Below are 24,418 nucleotides of genomic sequence, written 5' to 3' on the forward strand. Positions count from 1 at the left end.
TGGCTAATGCTGACCAACTTATCTTACATGCACTGACTTACCATAGAACAGATAGTTTGACCCTTATTGGTGGAGGCAACGAATTAAAACCCAATAAACCAAATGGACATCGAAGCGAAAGAGGTTTAGTTTTATTTTATTGCACATTGGGTCGTATGAATAACCACTAAGCAATTGCTGTTTCTTAAAAATTCAGACCTTTTACTTAAATTTATTTGAATAAGTAAATCGAAAGAAATATGTATAAAATACAGAAAACGATTAAATATTGAAAATCTCTTTGAAACCCCGTTATCCTTGAATAACCTTGAAATTTCGCAATACTTATTTTCAAAAAAAAATTATATGTTAAAGACCATATCCTCTAATTTCATCCTTGTAACTTTATTAGTCTAAAAAATTAAATTAATTAAAAGATACCTAATCGTCCTTGTGAACCAAAAAGTTTAATATTTTTTTATTTATTTTACAGAATTCTCTATTTCATTTGGCACCCATATGATAAATATGTACTTATAGTATTCATTATATTGTTATTCTACATTTCACTCAATGTTTTCAATATATATTTTCTTTTTAAATTAATCTGATTGTTCAAACAAGAAAGTGCTTTCTTCAAGGTACATTGAACAGGTAGTATCAGTAGAGCAGCTGATTTGATTTATTTTCAAATTATTTGGTCTCGAAAATGTCAAATATTTTTAATTTTTTCTCACAAAAATTCTGAATTGTTAAAATCCATTTGCATGTGAAACCTTTTTCCATACAAAACAAGCGATTGAATAGCAGCTTTTGGAACGTTCGCCCAACTCGGCAGCACGACCGCTGATTACTGAGCCTTGCAAAGGATGGATCAATGTTTCGAGAAGCAAACAAATTTACTAGGAAAGAATGTTGCATCAATTTTTATTTTTTCCAATTTAAATTTTTTATTTTTTATAATTTTTTGTATTTCACATGGCACGCTTTGATTTAGAAGAAAAAATTCAGAACAGTTTTTGACACTTTCGATACCAGAAGCAACAACAAAATACACGCAAATGCAGTTTTTGCTCTACTGATACTACCTGTTTAATGTGCCTTGGCTTTCTTGCTGTCTCAGAAAATTATTGAAACGCAGTTTTTCTTTATTTGGCCCGTAGTTTCCTGAGTATATGGATTGCTTCGTGTGTTTCAAAATTTCTTTGCTTTTGTTGCGCAGGACTTAATCCCTTTTGGGATAATCTGAAAAAACTTGTTCGCTAAATGCGGGCACTTGGCGTATCTTGGCCTTCAATTGTTCCAAAGTTGCGGTATTGTACTACGTACAGTCGTTTCACATACCCGGCGCAGGTATCAAATATCGTTGTTTCAACTTTCTCCGAACTGCATTTGCATGACAAGTAGGGGTGTTTACCCGATTTCAAACGTTTTCGATAATATGCAGGGCTAGGACATAATTGGACCTAGTTACGTACAAATCGATTAGGTGGCTACCGAGGTATATATGGGAAGCGTTACAAACAACCGTTATGCGAACAATGTTAATATACCCTTGTGCACAAGTGCGCTCGGGTATAAAAACATTTGACAAATTTCGACCTCAATGTTAACCTTACATAGTAATATAATAAGAACTCTCCCTTTGGTTCGATGGGAAAATGACTTTTTCTACATCGGTTTCATTTCACTAAATAAAAAACATTGCTTGCTTCCATTAGAAACATGGTCGTATGGTTTTTGGTCAGAACTAAACTTATTTAAAGTTATTGTACTTATAAAAATTGTTTTTTTTTCATTTGCATATGTACGATTATGTAAATAATGTAGTATGCGTTATCAATGCATTTATGTACTCTTAAGTATAAATATTTAGTATAAACATCTTGTTGAAAGTTGCAAGTTCATGTTGCACTATCTCTGAAAGTTCGAACGAGTGTGTTATTATTTGTGTATTTATGCTATTATCATATTTGGCATGCAACAAGCTTTCGGCGTTATGCGTTGTTAGTTTCATAAACAAAAGACAAACTATTTATGTTCGTGTCGTTGTTGCTGCATATGTAAACAATGCGAAGAAAATGTACAGCTATAGACAATAGCCAGATATGTATATGTATGTGCGCTTAGTTAGTTTGTGACTAAATAGCCTCGGACAAAGTTTGATAGATAATGAATGGGTGCGGGAGATGTTGATATTAGCAGTATTTTCTTGTACCAGCATAATTTTGAAAGTCAATATTATATTGAAATAATATTGTTTTTAGAAAATAACTAGAAGACATTCAATATTTAATTTTATTGTTATTGAGAGCGAGGCCAAGCAAGTCATGTATGTATGTGAGTTTAAGAATTCGGCAACAGTTTAATGTATCAAATTTAGGTGTTTTAGGAAAAATCCAAAAAAAAAACAAAGTTTAAGCGGATGTCGCGAGAATTCGCGTCACTTAATGAGCGAAGCCGGCACCCTAATAATAATAATAATAATAACCGGAGAGCTCTCCAAACTCCAGAAAGAAGTCTGAAGCTAAGATGTGATGATCGCCAAGGCCTACTCATCTTTGTTTGATATCGTCCGCATCTTGGTGTCATAGAAAAGGACGAGTAAAGGAAATTGCAATTTGGTGGTTTTATTTTAAAGCATACCTTCCATATAAACCTAATCTCAAAAACAACATAAAAATGGCATAAAAATTTACCCATTGAAAATATGAGTCCGAAATGTGTTCATATGCTTGTAAATAATAGCGTTGTATGTATATGAACTCCAAGAAATGGACATAATCGATTTATTTTAAAGTACACCTATACTCAAAAGTGACTTAAAATGCCCTAAAAAGCACAGCAATGCATATGGGACTCCGAAATTGTGGCCATATATTTTCAATAACGGTATGTGTGAACCCTTTAAAATTGAGCGTAACCGGTTTATTTCAAAGCGATACAAAGGCCGTTAAAAGCGGGCAGATGAACATATGATTTCGAAATTTTTCAAATATGCTATACTAAAAATTAGTGAGTATCGTTGTTCTACAGAAATCCAATATACGCGGACTTATTTCAGTCGAAATACCTTAAAGCTCTTATCAAGGAGCGCAATGTTTCTGATAATGGATTTAATGCTGGTCATTTAAGATTGACTCCTGCACAACTCAATCCTGGTGTATCCGATTGAAACTTTTAAATCACGTTCATTAGGCCAATCGGAACACACGGTAGCTCGGCATACTCGGTGGTACAGCACGTCGATGTAAACGGACATTCACAGCACTTTTTCTCACTTGACGACTTTTAGTAATATGTAACTCGACCCCAGCGTCGCCCGGGGCTGTTTTTTGCAATACTATTGCCCTTACCGTTACCAATACATAAGTATCTCGAATATAAACCAGATCGGATCATAGCTAAGATTTTTAACAATAAGACGAATCCAGCCAGAACTGTGTTTCCACTGCAAAACCTTAAACTCTCAAAACACTCTCAAACAAGAATTTTTAACAAAGAACCGATTTTAATAACAAAAAAATTTATATAAAAACTTTTTGATCTGAATATTATTTAATAGCAGATCCGGCTTTTGTAAACTTTTCACACGCGTTATTAATAAAATCTTGCATTCAATTTATATATAACCAACCTGACGATGAGCTGAATACTTAAAACTTGAAACTTACCTCAGAACACGATGACATTGCGATATGAAAGATGAGTTAATCTGCTGAGTGACGCAAGTGTCAAGACATTTCAGATCCTCGTATTTATGATCTGATATGGTACATGTTTGAAGAATTTGCACGATAGGTGGATATGCGGAAGAGCCATATTAATTATTATTAAAAATTATATTACTTGCATGAAAACCAATAACTATAATAATAAAAGCTTTTCTTAAACAAATTACTTAATTACTCTTAAATTACTTGTTGCATTTCACGAACTTATTTATATGTATTCGTCCCATACATATTTTACAAAATAATCGATCTCCCTTGAGTGTGAGGAATCTCTATGGGAACAAAGAGCGTACCCTAATAACTGCATGCTTAAGTTGACTAATTTGGCATACCACACATGCCCCCCCCCCCCTACGTTTTCGTTTATTTGGTTACCTTGCAAGCAGCATACATGGAAGTAATTAGCCGCAACGTTCAATAAAACCACAAGTTTAAGGCAGTTAAATGTCATCAGTGCCATCACTACAATTATTACAACGTATACTTACTTAAAGGATGCCTCAGGGTAACTTAGACGCAGGCAAGCGTGACTACTTATTTACACACACAAGTAGTTATCTAAATACATTCATAAATAAGTACGTGTAGTATTTGCGGTATACATATAAGAGCTTCGGCCGCAACGCCAACTTCTTGCCACGTTTTTGTGTAGATATGTATTTTGCGGTCATGCTTACGGAGCCACAAATTTTGTTATTGCTGGAGGCAACTATTGGCCATCACATTCAACCCAGAGGTGGTGCTATTCAAATGATATTAAATTTTGGGCTTGTTTAGCAAATATTTACATTAAAACGTGCCGCGACAAATGTCAGGTATAGCTAATATGCGATAACGGTGTCACACATTCAATGAGATAACTGTCACGCAGGCAAATGCATTTGTATGTAATCTGTTTTTCTACAGATGTACTCCTTAAGGCCATTTTCTTTCACTGTAACGAGTTAACTATCTTCGGGCAGTAGGCCTGTTACTATCTGTATACTCGGATAGCTGGCTATGCGTTTGAGTATTCGTGTATATGGATAAAATCCCGATATCGTAAAATTATTCTCAAAATTCCCGAATCGATCGAATTGCAAATTATGTAATAGAACAACCGAAGTGTGACTTAGTATCAACGCAAAAAAAGACAGATATGGTACTCTTCACGAGGAAATACAAGGTTCCGAACTGCTCTAAGCCTAAGCTGGATGTAAGTACCCTCCAGCTGAAGCAAAGCATCAAGTTCCTCGGAATCATACTCGATAGTAAGCTGTCGTAGCATCTCAATATGGAGTAGAGGGCATACTAAAAATGCTGGACGGCAATTGTTAAAATGGAGGTTGATCGCCTTCTCTTTTTCAATGGATATTTATGGCGATAGTCAGGCCCATCCACTGTTCCACTGTGTATTGGTTTGGTGTATAGCAATGGAGAGGGACATATTCATATCTGCGCAGAGCTCGATCTCATCAAACCATGTAAGCGACCGGTCTACTGTAGCATTTCATTTTCCTTGCGGGAGTATAGGCAAAAAGATGTGATGATGTGTAGGGCAGCTTTGTATTTGTTACATACTGGTACAGACGTACATCACTACTCTACTGACTAGAGCTCGGTGTAGAAAGTGTGGACCAAAAGAAAAGGTTTTAAAGTGTCCAGGTTTATGTGCAGAGCATTTGACAGAAAAGCTGACGAAGTTTCTCCTATTTCTCAAGAGTAAGGATGCTAGGTTACGATGGAACATAGCGTGCTGACATCGCATGCCTTTAGACTGAATCCGATAAATGATAAGATCTTCAGGAGATCCAGAACGACACACATTTTTTTTTTTTAATCAAAATGAAGGACGGACTGCCATACCTAAACAAAATCGTTGGGTGGAGCGGCTTCTGACGCCTAGCGTGAACGCCGAAGTGCCATACCTAGGGCTGCCAGACGTCCCGGTTTTCCCGGACATGTCCCGGTTAGACTATTTGTCCCGGTGTCCCGGTCCAGCCTTAAAATGTCCCGGGTTTCGTTTAAGTGTCCCGGTTTTCGATTTGATTGCACAAATTTTGAATAAAAATGACTACACTGAGAGAAAAAACGCGTTGTAATATTAAGAAAAATTTTATGAGTTTACTGGGGGAAATATTGCATAGTAAACATGAATATTTTTTATTTGATTATCATTTTAAAATGTTCGTATTTAAAAACAATACTTTCATACCACGAACACGTGGTGTTGAATCAAGCTGAACATTTTAATGCACATTTACTTGTCTGGCTGTAGCTGAGTGCACGAAGATGCTTGCCACAATTTGCTAATTTCCAGAGGGTCAGGGTTCAAATCCCATTACATGCAGCATGGAATTTAAATATTTTTTCTTTAACTTAATTAATTAATTAAGTGCAAAGCGCTTCGTTTTAATATTGGCGTATTTGAATTTTTATTAATATATTTTTTATTAATATTTCTATACTAAATACTAAAATTTGTATACTTAAATTTATTACGATTTGGGTTGGTGCTTATTCATATGCGATTTTTTTTAATTTAGTACGTTTTGCACAATCAATAGTTGATGATTAATATAAGTATGTACCTAAATACGTTAAAATTACATGCACAGAGCTTTACAATTATATTAAGCAAAAGCCAGAAGTTTTGAAACAAGTTCACAGCAACGAAACAATTGACTGATATTTTAATGTTACCTTTTATTTATTTTTTTTTCTTTCGTGAAACCTAGATTACTTATAAGATCTTTTAGAAAAATTTTTAAAATGTAGCTTTTGAGCCAATTAGTAAAGTGCACGTCTGAAGTTACCAGAAAATTTCGTTGATTTTTTGCAATTATTTATTTTTTGCTGACAGTGTCTTCCACATATAAAAAAATGTCGAACATAGTTGGTTTGGAAGAAACTCTCAGCAAAAACAATACCAAAAATCAACTAAATTTGTAGCGCTGCAAAACTTCATTTTCAAAACTTTTATAAAAAAAAGTCTGAATAGAAAGTTGCGAATTTGTATGCAAATTTATCGCATTTTCCGGAGTTTTGCACAAAGTTTAGAAATTTTATTTTTATGTTTTCTGATGTATTCAGTATAAACTGTATTTTTATAAGGAACAAAAAGGGAACATACATTGTGAAAAATTCTCTGTGCTTTAGTTGTGATAAATTGTTTTGTTTTGCTGGTGTACGTTGTAATGTTCTCATGATCTCATGTTTTTATGTTTTTGTTTTTGTTTGTCAAAATAAAATTTTACCACATCCTTTCGTACGTAATTTTTGTCGAAACGAAGGGGAGGGAGCGAGAGGTCTTTCTCACCTTTAAGTGTCCCGGTTTGGCAACAGAGATATCTGGCAACCCTAGCCATACCTAAATAAAAGCGTCAACGTTACGTCAATTGGAGAAATAAGACCAACAATAAGTATAAGTTTGTTTGTGTTTAATACGAAAATTACAGTTTCGATGTTTTCTGCAGCCAACTTCAATACCTAACGCCCTGTCAAAATCGGATTTTTCGGTATGCTTCATACAAATTGTATGATAATTTTTTGACAGCCAGACAACGCTGAAGCTTTTATTTAGGTATGGCAATAAGGTAGTTTACAACTCGTCCTTGCCCACAGGGCATATTTAATTGCATTCGTCGTTGAGGCGTAAATTGTTCAATTCGTCATATCACAGATATCATATAGAAGATTTGCTAAACTTTACAGCCAGCCAAACAGGCGATTAACTGAACCGAAGGTCATATTATTCGATTTTTGATGCTGTGTCTATACTTTTTGGAGGTCTGGATGTGTCATATTTACGTCAGTCATCCTTAACAATAACTGACTTGCGTCCGTTTGCGCTAACACATCAGCCTGCCTATTCTCATTTATTCCTTTATGGCCTACATAAATAGTATACAATACACCGCCTATTGGTGTAATGTTCGCACTTTTTGGAGCAGTTGCTTTCTTATTGGCTGTCAAAAATATGTGACCAATTCAGCTGCCGACTCATTTCGTAAAATGTTGTTATGGTCAGCATGTTCGTAAGAATGTACAAGTTCAAGTCCCAAACAGAACATAACGACTCGCGCTCTCTCAAACTTTTGTTAATAGCCGTCATCGATTCGCCACTTCTATGCTCGCTATGTTTTGAGTTCCGGTCGCTTAACAAAAAAATGTTTCATTTGAAAGCAACAACAAAGTTAGCTAGCAAGGGTGGATGATAACGAGTTGGGCTGTACCTCATTGAGTTCGTTCGTTTTGCCACTCGTTAACTGTTGGCGAATCGATGACGACTAATAAAGATTATGATGATTAGTGATTAAAGTGAAGTCCTTCTTCTGTCCATCATTTTCGATTATGGTGCGAGATTGGAAGAATAACTTAGCCTGAACATATATTACTGCGACCGTAAGGCCCGCCTTCTCAGCTTATTTCTTGAGGCCAGATTTGTTAATAGTAATTTCTTCTATTTCCAAAGTAACCATTCAAACGTTTTTTAAATAAACGAGGTAGGGCGAACGAGCCGCTAGTCTCCGAGGCGACTTCTGTTCTTTAGTATTTTATTAAATTCCAATAATTTAAGATTTTTATTAATCTCGATGTCATAACAGCTCTTTATTTTATTAAGAGCGGCTCCAGAGGCTTAAATAGACCAAATGAAACCGAAGCTAAATCCAGCGTAAGTCTTCTGGTTACGATCTTAGACTTAAGGTTCGCACAGTTCCGTCTAGCGCTTGTATCAAAAGTAGTAGTGACAAATTCACGTATTTTATCTATTTTGGTAAAGATTTTTAATATCAGTGAGAAGCTAATGGAAAACTACAGTAAAACTACTCAGAGTTTTAGAGTATTTAAATCGAATACTATTCAATTTAGATGCACTGCAGTAGGCTTAATATTAGAACAGCATTCAGAGGAGAGTTCAGTTGAATAATAGAAGATCTTGGGCCAGAATGGAAAGAAAGCTCCAGGTATAAGGGCACTGCATTCCTCGAGGTAGGAGCTTTGACTATTCTATGCATCTTAAAGCTGCAACAGGAGCTATTTAGTCACATGCGTCTTGACACGGCGTAGAGAATAGCGCCTACTGCACGCACATATTATTCGTGGTCCGATTTCAGTAAACACCGCCAACCGGCGCAATTGGTGATGAGTATGGCAGCTATCACTGACAAGTTTTACTACAGCAAACGCAGGCAGCACAATAGCTTAACGAGCAGAGCAAGCTCAAAGTTCAAATATATATATATATATATGTATATATTAATTCAAACCCAAATCCCACTTGTATAGCGTGGCTAGGCAAGCCGTGAGTCCACATGTAGGTCATTTACTTTCCACTCCGCCCTTTTACATAATAACTATAAAACCCAAATGGATTTGTAAATAAACTTTAAATAGATTTTTAATGTCCACTTTTTCACATAAATTCCAAAATGCTTGAAAAGCAAACTTTAGGCAAAATACTGAATATTTATTTTTGTTACTATGGTCGTTTGATGAGCTATTTTAAGAAGCACACAACACCTGCCCATGCGGCCATTTCAACTTTGTGATCTTATACATGTTGGCCTCCGATATGAGACATTAACTTGCCTTCATTTGTCCATCAACACTCACGAAACTTTTCTACCCACTTTTCTTCCCATATGCACATACATACACATGCACTGAAGTCAGTGTGATTGTTATTCATATATATACTTATGCCTAGTTGTATGCCAAAAATACAAATATGTATATTTATACATACACATATATAAGCATATGTATAAATGGGTCATTTGTTGATTCACAGCCCGAAACTATTTATAAAATTATTGCTTTATGTGTCATACATTTTTTTAAATCTCAAGTGATGTGCGTTTCCGAGTGTTTAATGTACCGGTTCCGTTGAGTCCAGTTCCAAGAACAAAAAAGTCAACAAAACCTCAATTTCTTTTTATATTTTTGCTATAAAGTAAAGTAAGGAAAATAAATATATAAATACATACATTACATTCATTCGTTAGTTGATAATTGTGTTACAAAAATTTTAAAATTAAAATGCATGAAATTATATTTAAAAATGAATGTTCTACGTTAGTATTTCATTTAAAACAAAAAAAGGTTTCCATTTAAAAACATGATTTTTCGATGTTGTCGCTTCTCTTTTCACGCATTCGAATCGCGGCTGAAAGTGATTTGAAAGCGTCAAAGATGAGGAATAAAACTAGCAAAATATTAAATTCAAGGAACAAAATTTTCTAGGTCAACTCAGAACTCCATATTACGCAAACGAAGCGAAGCCGATAGCATTAAAAACAACGAAGTGAATGTAAGTCGGCCATATCGGGTATATGGCGGCTATATGATATAGCGCGTTGAACCGAACAAAATTTGGTTGGTCAACTCAAAAGTCTATGATACATATCTGAACCGAATTTCGGGCTGATATCTTCATATTTAGACTTAATGCCAAAAAAAGTAAATTTTTTGCTCATCGTGCAATGAAGGCTTCGCGGCTCGTTTTCGGTTCTGTAGGATCCCTTTTTGGTTCTTTTATAATGGCTTTTCAGTTCTTTTTATTTTTTTTTTTTTCGGTAAAATTGTTATAATGATTAATGTTATCTATTAATAAGGCACAAAATGAACACCTCTGATTACGCCTTATTAAAAGAAGAAGATGTAAATTAATATGCCACGCCGCTGAAGTTACTACCGAACGGCGAACTAATCCGGGTGATTGCACTACATTCTACGTAGCTTATTTGGTAAAGCGGCTTAGAAGTAATATATCTTCGGGCTTATTTACATAAAGTGACGATGCATTTGTTCAAGTGAGAGAAATTCAACAGGGAAGTGGTAATGTCAGTTTGGTAGAGTGTGAGTAAAGCATTATTACGTGTTGCTATTTTCTGTTGGTCAGTAGCGACAATCAATAGAGCTACTACTTTTGTGAGGTTATTATGAATTGTATGGAAAATAAATTATCCCCATATATGTATGTACATAGATATAGATGATATCAACCAATACTTTCCATATACCAAACGAAAGGAATTAACTAGAATTTTGTGATTCAATAAAACAAAAACTAAATCATTCGAGTGGTTTTCGAGCATTTGCGTATATAAAAAATTTCCCACTTTTGTAAATAAAAACGAATTCCCTGAAAACGCTAAGCCTTGCATCCACACTGAAACGTAGGACGTATTCTACGTCAAAAGGCAACCCATTCTAATCGAAATACTTTCTTAGCAAAAGTTTAATGATTCTTTCTCCGCGAGACAATAACATCGATATATCTTACTTTACGAACCGACTGTACACAAACCCCGAAGATATAACAAAAAAAAATTTTCGAAAGTACCTATGCAAATACTTTATTTAGGCTCAGGGGTGTAAGACGAACATTTTTTCCGATACGGTCTAATGTACATACATATATATTATTGTTTAATTGTTACTAATTTTGTGAGCTATTTCTAAGAAATTCACCTTGCTCTACAAGGCGAATACATATATACATACATATGCATGTACATCAGGGTGGTCCAAAAATGCATGTGAAAAAGTGACGTCGGAATTTTTATGCCCTTACCATCTAGGTTTGTTCTGTGCCGAAAATGATATATCCCTATTTCTTTTTTGAAATCAAAATATATTTAGAAGCTAAAACAACTTTTCGTAGAAATTGTGTAGAATTTTTAAAAATCAATAGTTCGATCGGAAGACTCTATTTGTCTGCAGGAGATTCCCAATAATAATTGTTTATTTAACCACTTTTTCATGGTAACTATAATTTATAGGACCGCTTAAAACCTCCAAAAACCCCGACATACAATTGGATATTATTACTGAAAGTCTCCTGAAGATAAACAGAGTTTTCCAATCGAAAAATATTGATTTTCAAGAATTCTATACCATTTTTAAGAAAAGTTGTTACTTTTTTCGATATAGAACAATCCTAGGGGGTGAGAGCATTAAAATTCCGACTTTTCTTTTCTTTTTACCACCCTAATGTACATATATGTATTTCTCGCTCTATAGTCTCGCTCAAAATCGGACAGCAACAAAAGGCTGAGGTGAAAATATTCGCTATAGCGTATGTGCATCTATATTGTGTAAGTGAATGTGAACAAATGTGCATTAGACCGGGACGGTTCATTCGAAAAAAACGTTTGTCATTTTCGTACATGTACTTACATCACTGAAACGGAGATAGTTTTGGGGGCTATACAATAAGGTGGAGCGATAATACGAATATATGGTAATTTTTTTTATACAGTTTTTATTTGTAATGTCAAGGCAATGAAATGTTGCCTTTATAAAAAATAATAAAATCATAAAATATTATATTCCTAGGATGATATTTCGAGGTGCCCTCAAACTTTATACATCACCGCTATGCACAAGTTCCTTAGTAGTTATGAGAGGGGTTTGAAGTAAATCTAAACTCCAGGTTAGGTTAGTTAAGTTTGAAGCTCCACCCTGTCCAAGAACGCACTTGAAAATTGGTGGAATTTTCTTTTGTAAAACCACGAAAACTGAACGGAGACCATTACTTAGTCGAGGAAACGCCGCGAGCCGATTTTGAATGCGGCTTATTTCGGTGCCTGAAAGTTCTCCAGATTTGGTCAGAAAGTGCAAGGAAAAATGTTTCCATGTTAGCCTCGCGAATGCTGGGCAGTCTAATAGAAGGTTCGAAAATGATTTCATGCCGTCATCCTCTGGACAGCTGCTACAGGAGGGATCAGGAAAGATTCCTAACCGCACCGCGTGACTAGCAATCGCATTTTGGCCTGTCAAAAACCCCCATCAACAGCGAAAGTTAAGGCTTTATAAGTATAGCGAGCTCCTTTGGTCGCCCTCGATCAACTCTTTGTCAGAAGATCGGTTATGGCCTTGAAAAATCGATAAAAATTTTAGTTTCTATCATCGCGGAAAGTTAATATTCACTTCTAATCACCCGGCGCTATTAAAAATTTGCTTCTGTGTTTGAATGATGCAACTAATGCGCAAATACAAATTAGAGCAAATACGATTTTTCCGAGCTCTAATTCGATTCTTATTTGTTCTAGTTGATATTTGTGCAAATATTTGTGTGGTGTATTTTGCGCTAAGTACACTGAGAGCAAAATCAACCAAAATTTATTTATATTACTAAATTCAAACTTGAAAAGGAATCAACGTGATTTTTGGTTAATATTTACAATGCCTTGCTTGATATTTTCAACAATGATTTGGTAATATTAACCACAATTTTGTTTACATTAACCAAACTATTGGCTGGCGATTTTTCGTTTGAATAAGTTAATGTTCTGCACTTCACAGATGCTTTTTCATAATTCGGAGATACAAAACAAAAAATTTGTGTTATCATTTTACATGTTTCCTGTGACGGAATTAGCAAACAGCAACAGCAAGCATCCACACACTCAGCTACAGCCGCTTTATAAATGTGTCTTCATATGTTTAATTTGAATCAATTTTCTTCGTCGTTTGATATAGTTCTGCACTTCACAGAGGCTTTTTCTAATTCAGAAATACCAAAAACAGAAAAAATAAGTAGGAGCAGCGCTGTCTTCGCTTATGTCGAAGGCCTCATACCCTTCATGAACATCTGAACATTTTTTAACAGATTACTGCATTTGAAAAAATTTATTTAATCACAGCAGTCATATATATAGGAAACACATATATAAAAAAACATTTCTAAACAATCAGAGGTATGGAAGATATACCAATCTAAGTGATTTTCAATGCTGTGTGATCGGTATGTAAATCGGTAACTCAATTTAATGGGATTACCCTCCTACATAAATCGCTAAAACTGGTATCAGAGCACTCAGTGGTATAAGAGATAAAGCCTATACAGCATAGATTTTGACGTTTTTCTCAATAGACTTTGTATTATTATTTATAAAATATCTTACGAAATTTATCGGTTTTAGCTGTCCAAATAAAGAAGTTTTACAGTAAAGCCCCATATCTGAAAAATCAGTTATATGGAGGCTATAGGTTATAGCGACCCGAGCTTCGTAATTTTCACTGTAAATATTTTTTTGATAATGGGTGAAAATATTGCGAAATTTCATGCTGAGAATGGACTGCTTTCACAAATCAGCGCACTATTGGGTAAGCATTCATCTACATACAAACACACATTTTCACACATAAAAGTTAGTTCGCCTCGCACTAGCTAGGGCATTTGCAAATGCGTGTTAACTCACCAAACTCACCGCTGAGTGATGTGTTTATGAAATGAGTGAGATTTTTCCTGTATAAATAGCAAGATATGTACATAATATAAATACATATGTATACGAATTGTTTTTCTCATTTTCTTCTTAAACGAAATTGTAAAATCATGCGAGATACAGAACGATACTCGGAAATGAACAACATTATTGAAGCTTCTAGCCAATTCTTTCGGTGTTTTGGAAATTTTTAAAATTAACAATAGTTTAAATCGGTAGAAGTTATAGCTTATAGCGTATATTACAGAAATGTCTCCTAGAATTAGGCTGACGGCAGTGTGCTTGCTAGAAGTGGTCCTATTTATGCTATAAACAAACGTACGATGCAACAAAAACATTTAAATTTATTTTTTTTTTCGTATTTCTTTTGTAGCATAACCTCGCTTCTAGCAAATATTTTGCCGTAGACCTTTGGCAGGAATCGATCCAGAAAAATTGGTGTACAAAGTCAGCAATGCTCAACGCTGAGCTAAGCACACCCTTTAAACTATTTTCTATATTACTTTTATTTTTTTTTATGTATTAATAGAAATTTTTATAAATTTTAATAAAAGCATTTTCAGCTCTAATTAAGAATACTTAATCCTCAATTTCATCTACCAAATCTCTGTTTCTTCTTCGTATTTGCCTAAGTTTTACTGGAAACGCCTACATCGACTTTTTCAGCTTCTTCCTCTAAACATCTCCATACATAGTTGGCATCTTCGACGAGAACGTCAAAAACTGGTTAATGTCCCATACACCAACTTCGGAAGTCGACTCGTTCTAGTAGGCGTAACTTGACTTTAGTGTCACCCCGTAAGACTTAATATTTCTCCTTTTAAGCTTCGAAGTGCTCCCGGTATTCAAGACTGCCTTCGAACTAAACGGTAGTTCAATAGGAGTGCATTGTTTAGCAGTCATTGAAAATGCCGCAGATAGAGCTGAGTCCTGACTAGAAGCCAGAAACGCTTTTACCCCGGAACTTTAGCCTCTAATCATTTCTCGGCCTTTGGATGAGAAAAAGTAAACTTCAAACCGATACCCAGTATTCTTTTGGTTTATTTCTGCTGTGCAGGGCACGTCAACGGAGACTTACATAACAATACTTAAGCCCCATCCCCAGCGCTCCGTGTTGCTGCCGTCAGGATATAAATCCCGTCAGGATCAATTCCTTTTTTGTTGATGCGAAAACCGTTATTGTCGTGACCCCTATTATGAAAACGATGTTGTCCAAATATCATTAACATTAACTAGCAACTTGACTGTTACATGTACAAATTAAAGGCGATGCTTTAAAATTCCAAATGTCCTTAATGTCACATCCATCCAAAGTGGAATTTTTCCGCAAGCAATTTTTAATGTTAATTGTGTAATTTGTCACAATGAAAAAGTAGAATATTTTTCTGCATATACCAAGCATAAAAATTAATACCAGTCTATTCTTTTTGCGTGTGCGTGATTGTTCCTCAACAACAAAAACCACGACCACAACAACACTGATGAATGAAAAATCACAATAACGCTAACGACAACAACTTAACTACAATTTCACAAATATTCAAATCAAATGCTAACAATCAACAACAAATGACCAACTATAACGACTGGCAACCTACACTGCTAAACAAAACAAAACATTTGATACAAAAAAAAAAACAAAAAACATGTCCATGTGAACCGGCAACACGCTCCACCCCAACAGACGTTGCTTGTCAACGGCAGAGTCGCCCACGGCAGCGTCGACTCCACCCTCCGGATTCGGACTACTATCAGCAGTACTACGAACAAGCCTTGCACACACCGGTGCACCAACAGCAGTTGGAACAAATCAAAACGCAGTACCTGTACCATCAGCACGACATCACCGTCGACCGTGATACCGTATTGAAGATAAATCGTCTTGCCACACGCAGGAATTTACATAAACGCGACCACAGCTGGCCGCCTCCGAGCAGTGATTACGCAGTGCAGGGAGCGGTAGTCGATGTGCGGAGTGGCTATGTGGCAGCGCGCCGGGATGGAACGCAATCACTCACACATTCACGCAGTTCTTCGAAAGACCAGCAGACCAGGAGCACTAGCTGCAGCATCTGCAACAACAATTCCGTACACTTTGCGGAGAGCGTTTGTAAGCGGCATGGCATCGATGCGATACGTGAGAAATTCAATAGTCCCACGCGAATAATTGAACCGACGCCCACCGAGTTGCGGCAACGCAATAAAATGGAGCAATTGCAATCGCAAAAGCAAAAGGTTCAAAAAAATGCGACAAATAAATCAGCGCGTGTCGCCGATAGCTCCCGCGAGACGCGCGCCAACGTCTGCACTATTGGCACTGGTGCGACGCAACAAACATTGACAAATGTGCACAATAACATGGCCAATACATCATCGGTCAATGCGGCTGCAGAATCTTTTAGCGACACAAAAAAAACTAGCTGGCCTGCAGCCATGAACAAGGATGTGGATGGCGAAGCACTGACTAATGTCGCCAACACTAACAACGACTACGATGATGTAGATGACTATAATACGCCGGTGGCGCGTGGCTTCTCCGCACCCGAAACCAAAGCGGCTGACGTGAATGTCGGGCTGGTAGAGCCACGTTGCTACTACTTCGAACAATTAGCGCGTCGTGAGGGTGGCGCACCTAAAAAATGGCACAGTTATGACAATATTGCCGCAGCCACGGCGGCGCAGCAACAAATCACCGCCACAGAAAATACTACAAAAACCGGCATCAATAATAATCGACAATCACAATCGCTAGATCGGGGCCGCACGCAGCAACAGCGTAGACGCGAACAGTTACCACCACTGAAACCACGCTTCGGCGGAGGAGGAAGTAGTGGCAACAGTCCCGCAGCGCGTATTACACCAGCGAATAGCGTCACGGAAGTCAATATAATGGCATGTAATAGCCAGGACTCTGCCGCTGGCAGTGGTCGAGCTGCAGTGACAAAACCAACAGCACCAACGGGCAATTCATCAAAATCGGGTGGTGGCATATCACCACGGGTACAGCGGCGCGCTATTAAATTGGCTACAGAAATAAAAATTTGTTACAATGACATGGACGCTGATGAAGGGCCTGATGCGGCTGCTAGTTATCGCAACGATAGGGGCGTCATGGCTGCCGGTGACAAGCGTGATTTGCGAGCTAAAGCAGTAGCAGCCGCAGAGAAACAAAACGCGTCGCGCATATACGCAATGGGCGAAAAAAATTCGGCCGCAGAGTCAATTAAAGCGCGGCAGGCTAGCGATCTGGAGCACATACCACTGCCACCAACGCCACAAGCTGCGAAAGAAGCGACGCAGGCGGAAACACCTACGACAAGGTGTAAAATTGGTGATGCGGGCTCAGCGCGCACATTTGAAGTACAAGGCACTCAAAAGCAATTACATCAGAAACAGCAGGATCAACTAAAACAGGAACATCGTAGTAGCAGTGAAAATAACATGAGGCAACACGCACCACACACAGCGCGCATCATACCTATCGAGGTAGAGCAGGACAATGTCACACCGGACATGACCACGCCGCGTCGCAACCTAAGTACCGTTAGTGCAGACCAACTCTACGATGATGCATGCATCTACTTACGTTCTATAGATTTGGAGGACCGCACGGTGGCATACATACCAGCCGCCATTACCATAGTCCCCTCACCGACGGAGGAGATGTTAAAGCAATGGGGTGCGGGCGATCAGCCTCAGAACCTCAAAGCGGGTATAGTAACGCGGCGAGAGCTGGAGAAGCCCATAGCGCGATCAACGGACGCTATGAAGCAAACAACCCCAACACCACCATCGCCACCAGTCACTCAACGCAGCTCATCGCGCACCATTGCCAGTACACCAAGGCAAATGGCGCACAAACAAGCAGCGGAACACAGTAGTTTATTGAAAATGCCAACAGCGGCAGCAACGGGCTTTTGCAGCGGCAACTTTGCGACCACTAATGAAAATTTAAGGCAGTCAACCGCTGGCGCTGCAAGCAGTGCCAAAAATATTAATAACCAGCGCGACGATAGTGCCAATAAAATGGATACATTTGCGGCAGTGTCAAATAAAGCACATCAAATAGAGTGCACCACACATGCCACCCAAACGCCCACATACAATACCGCTGGCCTACAATCAGGCGCAGGGCATCAATCCAGCCACAGAACAGGACTGCGTAATCGCCAACCACAAAAGCCACTAAGAACGGCTGCAAAAGCCAACGAAAATGAAGTTGCCAAAAGTAAAATCCATGCAACAGTGGCACAGCGAAGCCAACAGAAAACGCGGCTCGAGCGCCCTCGTGGCATTTACTACACTGATGGTGAGTACTTGTATGGTCCCTTTGGAGAGACGCCTGATGAGTGTGAAAATCCGGTCACACCAAGATTGGAGAAGGCAACAACAACAGAACCATTGAAATCCGGTATATCCGCAAGTGACAAGCAACGAAACTGTGTTGATGGAAATGAGTGGGAAATGAGCAGCAATGCGTTGAAAGGGCAGCAGCAGCAGCAGCAGCAGAAGGCATTGGACAGGCAACAGCGCATAACAATGCCCACAGCGGTGATTTCGAAAGCGCCAGCGCCAAAGCCAATATCAGAACTATTGGCAGTGTCAGCAACAGCGCAACAAGAGGAAAATGCAGTCGAAATCGCGGCGCTCGAGGCGAAATATGGACTCTTTCAGCAATCTATAGCAGAACACCTTAGACAGATTGACGCTTATATGGAGAATGCAAAATTGGCGCTTAATCGCAGCTTACCGCTACAAAAACACGAGGCTGAGCAGCCAGGTGACAAAGGACAGCAGGCCGTGCAACAGCCACGTGCAATACTGCAAGAAATAGAAACACAACGCAAACCATCTCAGCCATTAGATCAACAAGCTGCAACAACCGCACTGCCGCCACTGGAAAGTCCGCTGCAAACACTTGCCCGCCAGTTGCTACCAAAACAGGCGCTGCATGTGCTTGACGCCGCGGCTGACAATACGCCGGTAACGGCAACACTCATACGCCCTGTTGTACTCGAAAATATGCCTGTGGTTGAGCAGGCACTGCAGGATTTGTCCGACATAAAGGTGGATAGTGTAGAGCCGAAAAGCAAAGTGGCTAAACTAGCTGCCAAGCATGTGCCACTGAGCTCAGTGAGGCAAGTAGATACCGCCGTTGAAGGCGGCAGCGTGCTACAGCCGTTGATGCGACGCTTGATTGCGGTACCCACAGCCACCCCTGACGCGCTAGATGCGGGTAATGCGCTGCAGTTGTTGACTGTCGAACATCACTTTGCGCCCACGGCAACTTGGCCCAAACGTGTGACAATATTGGAAAATCTTGACGATGTGAGTGTAGCTGCTGGGCGCAAACCAACAAATATCGTCCTAATTGAAATTGAAGAGGACGATAAGCTGCCAAATGTTACCGATGAGATTGCTGTGGTAAATGACAAAATTGATGACAGCGATAATTGCGAGCGTGCTACAGATAACATCAGTCGTAATGACATTTCTGAGCTGGAAGATATTGAAACCAATGCCGAAGTGGTTAAGCCAAATGAAAATGGAAATTTCGAGAACATACAGTGTGCGGCAAGTGAGCGCAGCGGCAAAAGGACGGCAGGACAGGGAGATAGTAATATAAAATCTGGTGACGCAATTCAAACAAAAATTGGTGATAAGGCAGTGGCTGAAGGCGGAAAATCAGTTGCCGCCCCTGAGCATGTGGTCGATGTCGTAGCCAATTATGAGCAACTAGCCCAAGTGCAGCACAACATGCCAACACCGGCAATAGCAAAGACAACCGCAGCAACATCAATGAAGCAGCAAGAACAGAGTGATGAGCAATCACAAAAACAACAACCAAATCAGCAGGTTGAGCCAGCTAAACTACTACGGGAAAGTTGGGCTGTCGGCGCCCTAAGACCCAAAGATAAACCTGCAGCAACCACAACGCAATCTGCACCCACCACACCTGTACCAAGACGACGCACAACTGCCATTGCAGTGGAAGGGAAAGATTCAACGACAAGCAAAACCACAGCACAAACAGCTGCAATGCTAGCAGATAAAGGGGGAGATTTACAGCTCGAACCCGAATCCCACCGTTGCTTGGATGAGTCACTGCAAAGACAACAGCAGCACGTACGACTACAGCAGGAGCAGCAACTGCACCGGCTAAAGCAATCACAGCAGGCTTCCCAGACACCGGTATTGCCAACACCACCACTCCGTGCGGGCAGCTTGCCAAAAGAGTTATGCAAAAATGTGGTTACCGGTTATATTTCTACGCATCAATCGCAGGAGCAGCTGGTCGAACAGGTGATTGATGTGCTGCAGCAGGATGCGACCACGGAGGAGCTGGAAGAAAAGCACAAGCCTGCAAAGCAGCAACAACCGCATGGAGAGCAAGCACCAGGCGAGCGTGAAGAAGCGGCCAACAATCAGCTTAAAATTGGCGTTGAAAACAAAACCTCAAATCAAGATTGCCTGCGAACTGACTTAGTTGAGGAACAACAGCAAGCAGCCGGCTGTGTTAGTCAACAACTAAGTCAACAGCAATCAGCAAGTGTGCCAATAATGAAAAGTAAGCGAAAATTATGCAGCCAACAGGGTGCACAGTCAACGGAAAGCTCGGTAGACACCAAATCAGCGCGCAGCACTGTGGCGGCAGCAGCGGTCGCAGCAGCAGCATTGGCAGCACAAAAGGTGCCGAAAGAAGAGACAAAACTAAACAAAACTACATCCGATGAGAAGCGCAACGAACGAGTTATAACTGGGCAGCGTGGCAAATTAAAACTGCACATCCAGGCACAAAAGGACGCTGGTACAAATGTGCCGCAGCAGGAGGACACCTTCGACACATACAAAGCCACCTACGAGATACCAAGCCCCATATTTAAACAGCAACTGGCATGGCAGACGTTGGTAGATGTGCCACAAAAGGTTTTGAGCGAACGTACTGCGCTCACGTCCGCCACTTCTTATACGCAAGAGAAACAAAAGAGGGACAATGAAGTGCAAATTGATGCAGTTAGCCATACAACAAAGACAAAAGCGGCAGCAGTAAGTGAAAACAATCAGTCGCATGCATCGCCGCTGCAGTCATTCAAACAGCAATCAACGACTTCGCGCTTGTCCCCAGCTCAATCAAATGGAAGCGAACGCACACGCACCTCCGCACAGCAGCCACATCGCAGCGGCTCTCGTAGTCGCTCCTCGAGTCCGTACCCAACACGTGGCAGTCGCTCACCCACACGCAAATACCCGGCTGCATTAATTGAACCTCATCCGCCCAAGCATGCAGCTTCGCCTTTTGGACTCAATCCGCTTGACATTACCGAATTGATTGATGAAGCTGCTGAAAGTCATGCTGCCGCTGATGTAGATAGTGGTGCCGCAAAACGCATGCAGTTGGAAGAAGCTGCAGCAATTGGCGCCAGTACCGATGCGAGTACGAATTTAGCCGAATTTGTGCCGCAGTTGGAGGGTCACAATGTTGGTTTGTTGGTGCGTGCGCCTATCATCGAGCAGCAACAGCGCATTGTTGTGCTACCCAAGCAAATTGAAATGGGCAATGCACTCACGCACAGCGCGGTCACGCATTTTGCTGATGCAGAGGCCAGCGCGGAGGATGACAATGACGGCGGTCATGATGAGCAGCCAATAAAAAACAAAACTCGAACAGTTACAACAGCAACACAAAAAACAACTCTTTCTTCCACACCAGCTGCTTCATCATCGCCAACGTCTTCATCATCAGCACAAAATATACGTGCAATGCCTGTGAACAAGTCGCACGATGTCGAGTCAGAAACAACAGCCAAACAAACACAGACTCACAAAACAACACACACACAAGCACACTTAATAGCTGACAGCAGCGTAACTGATTTAGCCTCCACCGCAACGGGGAAATTGCGAGTACCGGCTCAATTGCATGAGTCCTGCGCCCAGCCAGCGCATCAAAATGGATATCAGCAACAGGAAGTTGCACCCGCCAATAGCAGTCAGCTACAAAGCCGGGATGTAATCGGGGATCCAGCTGCGATGTTGCATCATCAGTGCACCACATTGCCACGTGAGAGTGGCATAATTAATCGTTCGTTCGATAATGTTTCACCGCGTCCGTACATCACCATTGAAGGTATGTGCTGTTGGTATTACATATGAGAAAATAATTTGTTGTTGTGTTGTTGCAGTGTTGTTGTGCTACGTTGTGCCAATGATATGTGTTGCACGTGATGGCAGCCAAGTGTTGCACGTATGCCAGATTTCTTCTTTTCAGTGCTTGTCTCTTTCTGATGTGCTTCTTATTGTTGCAGCCAGCAATTTTGAGATTTAATTTATAGTAAATTCTTGTGATTTAAAAAAAAAGATGGTATTTTAAAAAAATATTTCAACGTTTTCGTAAAAATTCGGCTCAACATTAAATGATATAACTTTGTTGTTGTTGTTGTTTGTAACAGCAAAATCGAATCGAGTTAAATATAGATATAGAAATGTATAGATAAATGATTAGAATGAAAAGACAAGTCGATTAAGCCATGTCTGTCTGTCCGTCCGTCCGCCCGTCCGCCCGTCCGCCCGTCCGTCCGCGTACACGATAACTCGAGCAAAAATTGAGATATCTCAGCGAAATTTAGTATATAGGTTGCCCTTTACCCAAGGTAGGTTGGTATTGATGGAAATGGGCGAAAACGGACGGTAACCACGCCTACTTCCCATATAACGGTAGTTTTCAGAAATACGAGAACTGCGACATTTTAGTAACTACTGAAGCTTATTCACTGAAAATTAAAAATTTACAATGATTTTTAGACGAAAAAGAAGAATATTATAAATTTTTGGAAAATGGGCGTAGGCACGCCCACTTAAGATTACATGTGTATATATTGGTAACCGCTACACCAATTTCTCCCAAGCCTGGTACAGTTCTTGGCCTTCGTACAGCATTGCATATAGCTGAATTTTTTTTTTGAATCGGACAATAACCACGCTCGCATCCTATATAACGGTAATTTAGAGAACTACAAAATCTTCGATAAATCAGTAAATACAGAAGCTAATTTATTCAAAATTGATGTTTGCAATAATTCTTTAGCAAAAAGCACGTTTATGATAAAATTTTGGAAAATGGGCGTGGCACTGCCAACTTATGACCAGGTAGTATATCTCGGTAACTTTTCAATCAATTTGTACCAAGCTTGGTACGATTATTTCGCTTGCCACATAAAAAAGCAAAGTGTTAAAAGTTATTGAGATCGGACTAAATTTACTTCCATTTTTCATATAACGGTAAATTTCCGAAATGCTTGAAACCTCAATATTTCGAAATTAAAAGACGCTAATTTACTCAAAATTGATACTTGAAAAGAAGTAATATTATAAGTTTATCTCGTTAAGTATAACTGAACATACCATTGAACTTGTTAGAAATAGGGGTGAAAACTATATTGAATACTTGCGACGGGTATTTTATGTTCGGCTTCAGCCGCACTTAGACTTTTTTACTTGTTAAAGCTGTTTTATAGTATCAAAAAAGCCTTCTCTCCTAATACCGTGTTTTCAGAGGCTGATACACAGTTCCTTAACAAATCAATTTCGCAGTAGTTATTTGCAAACACTAGTCGGACTTTTACGTTACAGAAAATAAAATTCAGTGAATCTGCTATTTAACATGTAATCAAAGATAGCTTTGAACATGATACTTATGAATGCAGATCTTAAATGTCCTGGTGTTATGCAGCTATAGGTCATTTTCGAAGTAATGTTCTACGTAGAACTTGAGTTCGAGCTTAGTACTGTTGAGCTATTTAAGGTTAAGTGCACGAAAAATGGCCTCAAGGCTACTTTTTTTAGTTTTATGCAGACCGCACAGTGGTGATTTCCGATTTTTCATTCAGAAGCTATGGGCATTGAAAGATTACGTAATGAGTTAGAAAGCGTAGACTGGATTTGATGGTGTTAAGTTCGCGGAGATGCTGGTTGAAATTGCCGCAACTGTTGAAGGAAGCACCATTCTTACTACGCTCCCTTTGGATTCGTTTCATTTTGAATTCGGAATTTTCTGGCGTTTCACAGCACGATTAATCGAATAACGAAATAAATTTGAAGACCTTTTTCCTCTTCACTCCCTGGCGACAACAATGATCCGGCTCTATGGTTAATCTGTCCTGGAAACTATATGAGCATAACGATAAATGTAAGGATAAAGATAGACGAAATAATATTACGCGAAATTATTTATAAATAAAAAAGATATATTTAGAAAAAAGAGAGAACTCACCACTCGTATACTGAACTCACCTTAACTCACAAACACGGTTGCTACAAGCTTAGTGAAAAGGTTACCAAAAAATTTTTAGAAATATTACCAAAAATATTAGTGGCCATTTTTCTTTCGGCGCTAATAATGCATTTTACATTTACACTCACATGGAAACTTTATAAAAGGTGTTAAAGGGCTAAATTTAATTTAAAATTTGTTGCGTAGTGTAACTGAGA

General features: G+C 39.1%; 1 protein-coding gene across 1 annotated transcript in view; it reads left to right on the forward strand.

Annotated features, from left to right (window-relative positions):
• Positions 1 to 22,084, forward strand: part of LOC118746564 — a 224,357-nt gene extending 202,273 nt beyond the window's left edge. Inside the window, exon 3 of the mRNA XM_036480407.1 lies at positions 15,615 to 22,084. Coding sequence (XP_036336300.1) covers positions 15,615 to 22,084 — 6,470 coding nt within the window. The remainder of the gene's footprint in view (positions 1 to 15,614) is intronic.
• Positions 22,085 to 24,418: the final 2,334 nt, after the last annotated feature.

Source organism: Rhagoletis pomonella, unplaced genomic scaffold (genome assembly GCF_013731165.1).
Source record: "Rhagoletis pomonella isolate Grant_MI unplaced genomic scaffold, Rhpom_1.0 Rhpom_scaffold_00010, whole genome shotgun sequence".
NCBI classification, from domain to species: Eukaryota; Metazoa; Arthropoda; class Insecta; order Diptera; family Tephritidae; genus Rhagoletis; species Rhagoletis pomonella.